Genomic DNA, 13,017 nt, shown 5'->3' on the forward strand with positions numbered 1-13,017 from the left:
GTTAACTTCTTGAGCCAATACTATATTCAACTTAGAAAGCTAGTTTTTCCCATAACTAATATTTCCATAAGCCAATCTTTTTCTACCAGTTATAAATTCTGATTTTCATAGGGTCATGGTATTTGGTTGTTCAAAGGATTCCATTAGTTTTTTAGCTTCATGTAGCTGATTTTTCTATTCAGATAGAGTATATCACCTACTGCAATATGAAATGATCTAGCAGCAAATTCCTTTCTCATAATTTCTTTTCTTTCACTGTTTTGCTTTCTAACAGTTCCTGCTGTTAAACTAAAGTTATTCTTTTACCTAAATATTTTTGCATCTTATTACGATGTTTCCCCATCTGGTCTCTCTTAGCTAGAAATTGTTTTATCAACTCCTAGGAATATTCATCTTTATTTATGCTGTACACATACCAACTGTAATGTTTGTGCTGTAATGTGTTAGCCTCACAGAGGCTAACAGAGTCATGATACTATTTACATTATGGAGAAACTCAGGGATTTTCATTTCTCAGCATTACGTATCTTTTATTCTGATTTAATTTGTTTATGGAGGTTCCTTGTCCACCTTTATAATTAAACTATTAGTTTAATTTTTCCTTCATACCTCTACAACCTCAGACATACTCCCCTGTGTGTATCAGTAAGCATCCACTGTTGGTGGCATTGGCCATTGTTAGCCTCTAGATTACCTCGCAGTGCAACAGTGAGTGGAGGAATTCAGTTTATGTACATTTATTCATACAGTACAATTAATGGTGCAGTTTTCATTAATCGTCATTTTGAGTCACTGCTTGTATAGAATTTTTGTGAGGTGAGTTAGTGTTCCTCCTGCCTCTACAATCACATTTTTATTATTTCTTTGTAGTTGTTTCTTCCTCTGCTCATCCCTTAAATTGAAGTCTTTCCAAGAGTTGTTTTCTAAATCTGCTCTCTCTGCAGTCTCTTTACATGACTTCAAGCAACCCTAAGACTTTTGATTCCCACCTTTTTCCTGACTATTTTATTGGCCTATCGAACTGCCATGCCTTGGCTGTTCATCGACATGTCAAATTCACTAGGTCCCTAACTGAATTCATTATCCATATCCACCTAACTGCCCCCAGAAAACCCATTCTTTTCTAGTGTTTCCTCTACCATTCTCCATCACTCAGGCTAGAGACTAAGGAGCACTCATTGATTCTCCTTCTCTTTTCCGTTCTCAGCCAGACTACAAGTCTGAATCTTACCATCTTAATGTCACTTGAAACTAATGGATTTGTCCTTTCTGTAATTCTAGGGCACAGTCCCTCAACTAGACTATTGTAACATTTTCCTAAATGGGCTCTCTGTCTTTAGTTTTCTTTTTGCTATACCAACCCCCAACCCCTCATTCACAGGGCTTGGGAAGTCTTCCAGGGTTCCTCAAACCTGTCATTAGGTACACTTTTATTCACTTTGTAGCCCTTCTTCTTCACCTAAATGACCATCCCTCCGTATGATTACTGTTTGTTTATTTTTTCCTATTTCTCCGCTAGATGTTGACCCCTGCGAGCTTGTGGTCGTGCTTGCCATTCAATCCCCATGCCTAGCACAGCAAATGGTGCACAGAAGTCACTCAATAAATACTTCTTATAGATTGTTGATATTTCTAATATTCAAACTGTAAAAGTAGAAAGAAATTATAAATACATAAACTGCATGATGACAAAGTCTGGAACTAGAAGTCATGGATTAAATTCCTGCCTCTAACATTGCCTTATTGAATACTTTTGAAAAAATACAAAGTTTTCTCACTATAATGTAATCATACAACACCATTGCTGAGTATACAATAAATAATAGCATCTTGAATTTATGGCTCCTAAGTAGTTAGAAACATGTCTTATGAAATATTTATTTGTTCAACATTTTGTTGGGTTAGGCTTTCCTCTTTGCTTCTAGAAGGTAATGAAAGGACATAGAGGTCCTCCTGAAATGATATTAAAACACTGGTCCAAGGTGATAACCTACTTTAAAGAATGTCGGGAAGATTCGTAAAGTCTGAGTAGGCTCCCAAGAGGAAAATGCATTCTGTAAGGTAGTTTTACACTCTCGTAAATCCAATTTCTTAGGAATTCAAACTATTTGGGAGTCAAAATTTTACACATTATCTCCAACATTTCAGCTTATTCCTGGACCCTTTCTCCATGTTTTTCTGGAGACACATTTCCTCCCCGCACACCCAGTTGAACCATCTGTGTACCAGGCTAGTTTTCCAAGATGTAAAACCAAGTGAAATATGTCCACTCCATTTACTTAGAAAGGACTATGACTAATGATACTGTGGGGAAAAAATGGCATAATTAATGAAAAAGTACACTCTGTGTGAACAGCCAGAGAAGACTAACTGTTATGGCCACGTAAAGCCATGACTTAACAGAAAAGTATTCAGTGCCAGTACTTTTCAAGTTTATCCTCTGAGTACCTCATATGGGTCTGTTCAGTATCTACCTGTAATCTATAGATATCCCCTATGAAATGAGGTTCTCTACCACCAGCAAATGGTAAAATTTTTAAAAATTTGTATAAGTCTTGCCTTCTACCCCATAATATGACAATGTTTGATTTACATTAAAAAAAGTTATTTAGTGTTTATCAAACTTGAATCTAAGGAAGATGTGCCATATTTACTACTGCCTTCAATAGTAAATAACCTTTAACCACCACCCCCAACACTTGCATATACCCTTCAAGCATTGTCTAGATTTGAAAAATATAGGGTCCTAGAATATTACAGCCCGGGCCATGGGATTTTTGTTAGAATTTAAGAGAATTCTTCCACATGTCTCTTTCTACTCTTTTGCATATAAACTTCTGAAGTCGTTTTTCCCAAGTCACTAATAAAATCTTTAAAATGTAGCTCTAAGCACCTAATTGCTAGCATTTTCTACAGTTATGATGATTGAGGAATATAAAAATCAACTTCCTCAAATAGAGATTTTCTGTTTTGTGAAAAGGATCTGTTCAAAGAGAGAATTACCTTTCCACTTTCCTCTTTAGATTTCATTAACACTGGAAAACAAACTAAGAAATTAAAAACTAATGCTTTTTGTGAGCATTTAGGAAATATAATCAAACAGCAAGCTGGTCATGCTCGGATAGGAGTATGAGAAGTGACTTATTTATACATTCAAATTTCAAAACATTTGTAAGACCTACCATGTGTGCTTTTAAAAGACTTTTAGTTTTAAATTATTTTTGTTAGATAATCCTGTTCAAAGTGACATTATGATTTATCGCCACTAGTCAAGATTCTGATCCCTCGTAGACCTCTTGTTTGTATCTGTTTTTGTTCTTTGTTACATAAATATGAGATTTATATATAAAATTCTGACTGTGTAATATGGGGCTAATGAGTCACAGATGGAAAGTTGTTGGCACATTACCATCTAATAACATTTTAAACTCATATTCCATAGTAAAACAAAAGCAAATTGTACACATCTGTTTTCCAACTTGTAGCATTTCTGAATTTGGGTAGCCTCTATGTTTCAAGGACTTTTACTTTGGGAGAAGAAAAAGAGGATACAGGTCACCTCAAAATTACCCAGACACTTAATAGCCATATCAGAAAGGATCTAGCAAAACAGATAAGATTTCCTCTGCTTTGCTTCCTGAGAAGTCCCAGCTCTAAAGAATGAAATTAAAAGGCATTAGGGCTGAAGAGATGTCTTCATACCACAAACATAATTTTATTGGTTCTTCTAAAAAGAAAAACATATCCTGAATAAGGGGGAAATAAGGGAAAAAATATACCACGATTAATAAAATTAAAAAACTAGAAACTTACTGGCTTTCACTCCTCAGAACAGATTTGAGAGGAGGAGGGGAAGGGCAATGAGGAGGGAATGTCTAGGAAGCCTGCACACACCTGAGGCCATGTAAGCTGTGTTTGTTGTTCATTTTATTTGTATGTTAAACATGTTCTGGGTGGGGGGATGGAATAAACGGCTCCAATATCTCACATAGCTGGAAAAGAAATAGAACAAAGGCAAAAGTTCTCTCTCAGAGCTACCCAATTGATAATGCCTGTGTACACGAGTTAGTATAAATTTGTGAATACGAGTCTCTAAAACATCGCTTCCCCATTCTCCCTGGCTAAGGAATTCAAAACCACTTTTCTACTTCAAGGGGTTGTGTGAACTGTCAAGTTCTTTTGGAAAAGTTACGTGACAGAAGCGATTACTGCAGAGTGTGACCATAAATCCCTCTGACATGAAATACGCATGTTATAAGAGACAGATTTCCATCCACCACCTCTGCAGGAATTCCTGAAACAGGAAAGACCTGAGACTCATCCTATGATTGGAGAGGGAAATTTTGATATGTGGGTGGTAAGACTATCTTTTGTGGGGCAGACCGCATTTATTCTGAGGAATCTTTCTGATCAGACGGCAAAATTCTATTCACTGTTGTCTGAAAAAGAATTAATACGTGTATGTCCTGAGTTGTAAACAGAATATCAATGGAGGGAAATCACAGTGTTGTTTTCATAATGGTGTCTACAGTTATCTCCATGTTGTGCTAACATTCTGTATGTAAGATTCCAGAAATGTTAAGAGTGTGTACACAGATCCCAGTGTAACTGCCACAACAGCAAGTTACAAGGAGTTCTCAATCTGGCCTTTCCATTAAAGGAATGTTTGGCCTGGGGGCCTCGTGTGTGTGCCTGGTTTCCTTTACAGTGTGTCAAACAAGACAAGACTTAGAGCCAGGACATGTTGGCATTAGGTATATGCTTGTTTTGTTTGTCCATCAGTGGAATGTCTGTGTGACGTTTTGTGTCGTGTTGTTTTGGTGCTGTCCCACTGTCCATAGGGTCTGCCAGGCTTCCCCACAGTTGCTGCTCTGCACAGTAATCAGATCCTCACCGTCAAGGTTCGTGGTTGGCACCCATGCTACTCAGTCAGAGCCCACAATCAGCATAAGAGTGAGCAAGAACAGCTAAATTGGCTTGCCAAGTCCAGTTGCTCCCTTTCACCGTATGCAGGGAGGTTTTGGATCCTTGGGACCTCACCTATGTCCGTGAGGTCAAATATCTATTGAGAAGGAGAATCATGAACATATAAAAGAGAAGGACATCAAAGTCAAGCAGGGTTGATGAAGAGAGGCAGGCATGATTATCTAAAACTGTGCCACCCCTCAATGGTTTGATTTACGTGCATGACAACACTCCGTGACATTTTTCAGTCAATTAAAGAATCCTCAGTATTCTGGACTTGGGGCATTTATAAAATGGTGGTCGCGTTCATGCCACGTTATGCTGGTTGACAAGTCTGACGGAAATTGAACTGGTGCTTTGTCTCCAGACTTTCTGCTCAGTGTGCAGGACGCAGGTGATGGGAGCCTTCCTACTGCTTTCATATACTGCATTCGAGAGGCCTAACACCCGCAGCAAAAGGATGGGACACCCAAAACATCCCTCTCTAACTACAGATCTGGTCTCGCCATCCCATTTTAGGATTATGTTTCTTTCAAGAAGAGCCAGACAGTCTGATGTCAGACACAAGCACCAGTTCCCTTTTGTTTAATGATCATTATAAATCTAATGTGTATGTCTTTATTTCTTTCTTGGGGCCTTCTGATGTCTATTCTCCAATTCTCTCACCTCTGAACTTCAACCTTTGACCTCACCTGACTGATCAGATGGTGTTTCCTAAAATCAATCATGGGTTTCTCTCTGCTGATCAGCAGCTCATTAAACGCCGCCTCATTAAGGTAGTGCTTATTCTTGCTCAAGTCTGATTTCTTCTTAACATTCAGTTATTACTCCATTTACTGTTGCTTTACCGTTTATCTCTCGTGGGTGGGGATATTTATTTGGAAATATCCTGGAGCAAAACTATGTGTAGGGAGCTGCATTTGTTTGAAATGTATATGAAAGTACCAAAGTAAAAAGGCATAGAATGCCTAATTTTTTCTTCATTAGAAAAGAAAGACAACTGAAATTATATCCAGTAACAGATCCAGTTTCTAAGCTCTCTGGCTTTAGTAATTTATAAATCATTACACAGTTTGACAAGAGCTTGTATGTTTAATTTTATAGGTTGTGAAAAAGTAAACACATTTGTCCAACCACAAATGCAGCCATTTTATTAAACAAGGTGAATATAACTGATGTAGCATTTCCACAAATCAGGTTATGCAAAAGTTTTATACCAGCTCTGAGTACCATGATAACTTACACCGTTTCCAAGAGCTGAGAGGGCTGGTTCCGGAGCTGCCTTGATTTTAATAGCATCTACTCAGCTCGCCCAGCATGAATATTTATTTGCTCCCTGCTGGAAGGCAAATTGCCTACAGGCTTCATGTTCTGATTGTTCTGGTTTTTTTCATAGTGTAAACCTGGATTAGATAATATAAATTTAAAGTGTTGAAAAGAAAATCTGGGTTTTTATCTTTCATGGTCATTGTTGGTCTGTTCCCTTCTCCTTCATAGGGTGACCAAGGACAGGCTGGGCCTCCAGGACCTCCAGGCCCTCCTGGCCCAAGAGGGCCTCCAGGGGACACAGGGAAAGATGGCCCCCGTGGAATGCCAGGAGTGCCCGTGAGTTGCATTTTGGATCCATTTGTTTTAAGGGCTGAGAACAGGGGTGGAGTGGAGTAAGGAGGGGCCATAAGGAGGTTTGCAGGAAGCGAGGTGACAGAAAGTACCCAAGCAGACAGGGCACTGCCAACAGGATTCTGCCTCATGGCTCAATCCAGGGGAACCCATGAGAACCACAAAGAGAGACCTGGAGAAGGCAGCTAAACTGGTTTTCAGGTAAGCCTCAAGAAGTCTATGATTGAGTATGCCTGATCTCACTTGGGCCCTGACTACTTTAGAGTACATCAATGCCTTTGACTTAAATGGGAGAATAGCTTGAAACTCAAGGTGAGAGATTGGTAACATTCTCCAAAGGATTAGGTAGATGATAAAGTCCCAAGTGAATTATGGAAAACAAAGGAGGTAAATCTTTTTAATGTTTACTCCCTCGTAAGTAAATTGACCAAAAAGGGAAAACAATTGCTAATAAAATAGTAATATTAATGGTTAAAACATCAGTAGGTATGGTTTGAATATCATTTGTCCTTTAAATATGAAGCTTTTGGGGTGCCTGGATAGCTCTGTGGGTTAAGGCTTCTGCCTTCGGCTCAGGTCATGGTCTCAGGGTCCTGGGATCGAGCCCCGTATCGGGCTCTGCTCCTCAGGGATCCTGCTTCTCCCTCTCTGTCTCTGCTTGCCTCTCTGTCTACTTGTGATCTCTCTCTGTCAAAATAAAATCTTAAAAAAAAAAAATGTGAAGCTTTTAATAGAAATGATTTTTTAAAAATTTTTTTAAAGATTTTATTTATTTATTACAGAGAGAGAGAGAGAGAGAGAGAGCCAGCGCACAGGCAGGGGGACTGGCAGTCAGAGGGAGAAGCAGGCTCCCTGCTGAGCAAGGAGCCCTATGTGGGGCTCAAGCCCAGGCCCCTGAGATCATGACCTGAACAGAAGGCAGACGTTTAACTGACTGAGCCACCCAGGCATCCCAATAGAAGTGATGTTAAAGCAATCTCAATAGTTAGATCTAAGTACTTAGTTACTAAGATTGATCAAGTATCAATAATACAGTAGTACAGGACACTAGATAAATGGTTTGATTTGGTAGAGACAACACAGCAATTGAAAAAAATATCTGGAAAAGGTTAAAAAAATTACTTTTATATTATGGCCTTAGAACTTGAAATTCAAATCTCTTGCTGAATTAATCTATTTATCTATTATATTTATCAATTTATCTATTGCTTTGACTTAAATATTTTCGTAAGTATTTTTATAGTACAAAAGAATGAAAATATTTATCTGCAAAGTGGCAAGATTTTAAAACTAAAGAATCAAAAAGAAAAAAAAATCAGCCATAGTCATTAATGTTTTGGAGTATTTCATTTTTATATTCATATATTTATGTATTTTTTTCAAAGAGTAATTCTCTTTGTTAAAATGGCTTTTCTGAGACAACCTCTTGGAAGTCCCATTTCCCTTTCTGAAAGCGGCTGTCACTGTGTCATATGAAAGGAGGGAATGAATCCCAACCTATGATTGGTTGGCCGTTAGGATGTCTCACTGAACCATCACAGGCAGTGGTTTTACCTTGAAACTGTCTTTGAAGGTCTGACCTTTTCCTGGGATGATATCCCAAATGATAGAGACAGCGTAACTTTAGGAATATTTAAATCTCCCCAAATAATTGCTGGTTGCCTAGAAAGATGCAATGAGTATTTCTTCAACTAAAAAGAACGGTTAAAACCATTTTGATGGTATAAAACTAGTCAGATCGTTGGGTCTTGTATACTCTACAGAAAATTCAAAGTATAGATTACTTTCAAGATAGAAGATAAAGGTAAGATATGACAACTTGTAAAGAATTAAAAAATTATGTCATCCTTCAAATGAATTTAGTTTATTCATCTGAGTAAGAATGGAGCTTTTTACAAAGAAGTATGAACAGGCTTTTTTTTTTTTTAATTCCACCTAGAGAAATTGAACAGGGTTTATAGTCTCGCAGTTAATGTTTATATGCCATCATAACCACTAGAAAAAGGTTTTATAAAAACAAACTGAGAAATACTTAAAGTCCTAACAATTTCTATAGCTATTGACATTACAAGAATGGTTCTTCCAAAAGTTATCTGTTGCTAATGACTATCAATATGATAATATGATGATAAAACGTAATAAGGAATTTTGTGTGAGTCTGCATATTAAAAAACTATGATGGGGTATGATATAGCAAAACATTCTATGTATTTGAACATATGCTATTCATTTTAATAAAACATGTTATTTCAGCCATCATTAATTCAGGAAAATCAAAATTCAAACTCGGTTTGCTCACTTTGTTATTTAATTATTGTATTAAGGGCAGTTGTGTCTCTGTCCTATGTATGGAAGTTCTGAGAACTCATAAAGAGGGTCAGGTCATCATCCTTATGTCTTCATAAACAGAACAAAATAAACAAGATATTACTGGAATTACAATTAAATATTTTTCTAGGACCATTTACTGACTTAATATAATCACCCAGTAAGGGTGATTTTTATTTAGAATACATTCTTGGCATAATTCTTAAATCTCTGCTGTGATCTAGACTCATTTTATTAAATCCTAAAATGTTTATAAAATGCATTTGAAGAAAGAACGTGGCTCTCTTTTTATTGCATTGTATTTGCATTTCTCTACTTAGCCTGAAAAATATATTTGACATTCATGCACCCCAGTGGGTATTGTGAAAGAGAGGAAAAAAAAAAATTGAAATTGCTTTTTAATGTTTATAGCATTAATAAAAATTATCACTGTTCTTTTTTAAGGGTGAACCAGGGAAACCAGGAGAACAAGGCTTGATGGCAAGTATCTCAATTTCTTTTTCTATGCTAAAAAGAATAGAAGTCTAATTTATTCAAAACTGTGGTCCAGAATATGCATAAGGAAAAAGTGGGAGATTCTAGGTAGGAGAAATGACAAAGAGAGTGAGGAAGGTCAAAGGATGGAATTTTCTTTATTCCTTTCTTCCTTCCTGCTGTAAGGAAGATTATATTCAGGGATATGCATATTAGCTTAAATAGGAATGAGTTTCAAAGGAATGAGTTTTCAAAAGTCACATTCAGAGGAATATGACTAACTGTGAATTAGTATAGTGAGTTTTCTAGAAGGATTCAAGGAGTTTTTGTTGTCGAAGGGCTCCCCCCAGAAAGAAACAGTCGTGCCTTCTTGAGTCCTGTCATTGAAAAAGATCATGAAATGATTCCACATGGTCTGGCCAATAGACATGCATGACCCATTCTTCATGATCTGTTTATTCTTTGCCAATGAAAGAGAAGTTGGGGCAGCTTGCTGGGCCTGGAAGAGTAGAATTCCTTCAACCTTTCTCTTCCTGTCTCTTCCTTCCTATCTCCAGAGCCACCTTTCTAACCTATTTTATGACATAGATAATATTGGGGAATTCAGGTGGACCTTCTAATAACCCAGATTCCAGAGGACAGCAGTGTTTCACACTCATCCTGGATACAGTGGTCACAGTGAACTTGATTGGGTGCCTTATACACAATGTGTGGCTTGCAGCTTACAGGTGTTTAGGGTCTAACATTTATTCTAAAAAACTAGTTAGCTAGGTCCTAATGCAACTAACACACGAGAATACGACAGTTGGTCAGGAATTAAAACAAATGTGTGAATGGGTTAAAGGTTAAAGGCTTCTCCGTGAACAGGATGCCTTCAACAGCCCTCCTGGGAAGAAACTCACCAAGCTGTAGTCCTAGCCATTGTGGGGTTGGCTTTGAAATATCACCAGTTGAAGGAAAGTACCCTAAAATGGGAGTCTGAGCCCCCCCCAACCCCACTGGAAATTCTTTATTCCCGACCTATGGTATCAAGATAGAGAATTGATTCAGATGACTTGAAAGTGGAGGTACTATAATGGATTCTTTTTTAGAAAAATAAAATGGAAGAAAAAGAACAAAAAAAGATAATATGTGAAAATTAAACCAAGCCTATGTCATCAGTGGTACTTTGGGTACAAGCACAGCATTAGTTTTCAGGGTTAGCGGGTCACAGGGGGTGAAGGATTCTTAGAAAACTACAATATAAATTTTGAAACTGCTTAAGCAGCTGAATGCAACTATAATTTCTATCCTGGCTGATGGTCAAATCGTATTTCTTCCAAACATTCTTACATGGAAGACCATGTGCGATTCTCGGAAGCCTATGTTTTTTTTTCTCCTCAGATTTTTATCATTGCCATTGGCTTTCTACCTTGATGCTCAATGCAGCATCCTAATATACAAAATTCTAAAATAAAGAAGATTTCTTAAAAAATTAAAATCTTATCCTCCTTAAATTCATACATATACTCTAGAATATACTATGGGAATCACAATTGAATGTCATTTCTCTACAATTCCTAACTTCCTAGGACTTAGTTCTACTTGTCCTAAGTGAATTATGTTATTATCTTAGTTTGCTTTGATTTCCCATTTCATACAGCACCTTTTCAGGTGACAATCTCAGATGTTTGTTTCTGTTTTTTTAATAAACTTTTACTTCTCTTTAAACTCTTCTAATTTAGTTCATATTCTCATTTTTAGAATGCAGTTAAGAAACTTAATTGAAATCACAAATGTTCAAAGGATATTGTAATGTAATGACCTTCTAAAGTGCTGTTTTTTAAGATATAAAACTCTTTTTCTAGAAGAAAACTTCCATAATATATATAAAGAAAAGTAAACAAATCACAAATATACACCCCAGTGACTTTTTCCAGTGAGCCTAACCATGTAACCACAAACCAGAGCAAGATGTTCAATATTAGTATATCCCAGAGACCCCCCTCTGCCCTCCAGTCACCATCCACTTCTTCCCAAAGTTCACCACCATTCTGACTTCTGCCACCATCGATTAATTCTGCCGTCATTTGAATTTTATATTAATAGAATCATACATTATGTGCACTTTTATGTCTGGCTTCTTTTGTTCAACTTTATATTTGTGAGATCATCCACCTCTGTTTTAATAGCCTTCACAGCTGCTTAAAAAAAAAATTAGGAGGAAGAACCTTACTTCCTCGACTAACCCGTTAAATCTACATCACTCAAATAGCAGTAAATGAATGAATAGTCTGTCTGACCTTGGGCAAGTCACTTAACCTCTCAATTTCTCATCTGTAAAGAAAGGATAATAATACCCTCTCTCCCTCCCTTAGAAGGTTGCCAAAGACAAATGCAATAAATTAGGGAAAAGCACTTTAAAATACATAACGAAGAACTATATGAGTGTGTTATTATTATTATCACTCAGTTGTTCCCCCTAGAGTAAATTACAGGTGAACACGGATTTATATAACAGATGTATTCCTGTAAAGTTCTGTATGAATCAGATTTTCATAAATCAACATATCTTAGAAGTTCTGGGGAATTTTGCTATTTAAAGCAATCCCATTCAGAGTCTTTTTGTAAAGCAATATAATCCCCTAATTCCTCTTCCCAACAAACTGAATTTTTATATCACATATTTGCTTATAGTGAAATATTTCTATGGTTTAAAACACTATTATTCTCAAAAAGTCACTAGTCATATTTATTAACTCAAATAGCACCTATATATTTTAAACCATCTCAAAGTAAAAAGAGGATCCTGGAAAAATAATAGCTATTGTCATGGGAGAAAAATTTCATTGGAAAATTTTTTTCTTTTAAATATTATGTATGTGTTGGGGGGTGTGTATGTGTGTGCGCGCGCAGGCACGCGCACACGTGCCCATGTGTGTTTTGACTCGAAGTCTGGCAGGGAGAAAATTACATTGCATCAGTAGTTCTGGCCTCACAACTGTTTAAGAGTGTTTGACTATAGTCTGTGATCTTTTTTTAACTGATCTATGATGTATAGGCAGTAATTCCTAATTCATCTATCTCACTGGGTTATTGTGTGAAATAAGTGAAATGGTAATAATATGAAAATACTTTATGAACTACAGAGAGTTCCATAAATAAGAAGTATGGCTGTTAAGATGAATCCCTGTGGACATAACTTAACACACAGAAAGGCCACTATGAAACGGAAGGGCTAAGTACAGTGTGATTATAGCTATCAGTGAAATTGCAGTGTATTAAATACTGTGATCGAAAGCGCAACTTATTCCTTTGGTCCTATTTGCTGTTGCCTTTTTTTTTTTTTTTTTTGACCTTTTCCTATCATCTTACATTATCAATTTTTCATAACCATCTTCTTCTCATCCACCAGTTAAACAAGGAAAGATAATAAAAAAACATGGCTCTCATCTTTTCCATGGTATGCAAAACTCACTACGTTTATTGCTTTGTATCATGGAGGAGTGTTTGCTTATAAAAGGGTCCTGAGAGACACTGGAGAATTTTGTAAAATGTAAAATGTCTCTGACGATGACATGAAAAAACCTGGGAACGTTCTAAAATTAGCTCTTACAAAACTGTTTATGAGTGTGTCAGGTGGGGAATTAG

At 36.8% G+C, this 13,017-nt stretch overlaps 1 protein-coding gene across 2 annotated transcripts in view; it reads left to right on the forward strand.

Annotated features, from left to right (window-relative positions):
• Nucleotides 1–13,017, forward strand: part of COL25A1 (collagen type XXV alpha 1 chain) — a 465,856-nt gene that overhangs the window by 339,445 nt on the left and 113,394 nt on the right. For both annotated transcript variants that reach the window (XM_044224287.1, XM_044224288.1), the window contains exons 8-10: nt 4,842–4,901; nt 6,463–6,570; nt 9,358–9,393. In XM_044224287.1, the coding sequence (XP_044080222.1) occupies nt 4,842–4,901; nt 6,463–6,570; nt 9,358–9,393 (204 nt within the window). The remainder of the gene's footprint in view (nt 1–4,841; nt 4,902–6,462; nt 6,571–9,357; nt 9,394–13,017) is intronic.

The sequence above is a fragment of the Neovison vison genome, chromosome 11 (assembly GCF_020171115.1).
Source record: "Neovison vison isolate M4711 chromosome 11, ASM_NN_V1, whole genome shotgun sequence".
NCBI lineage: Eukaryota > Metazoa > Chordata > Mammalia > Carnivora > Mustelidae > Neogale > Neogale vison.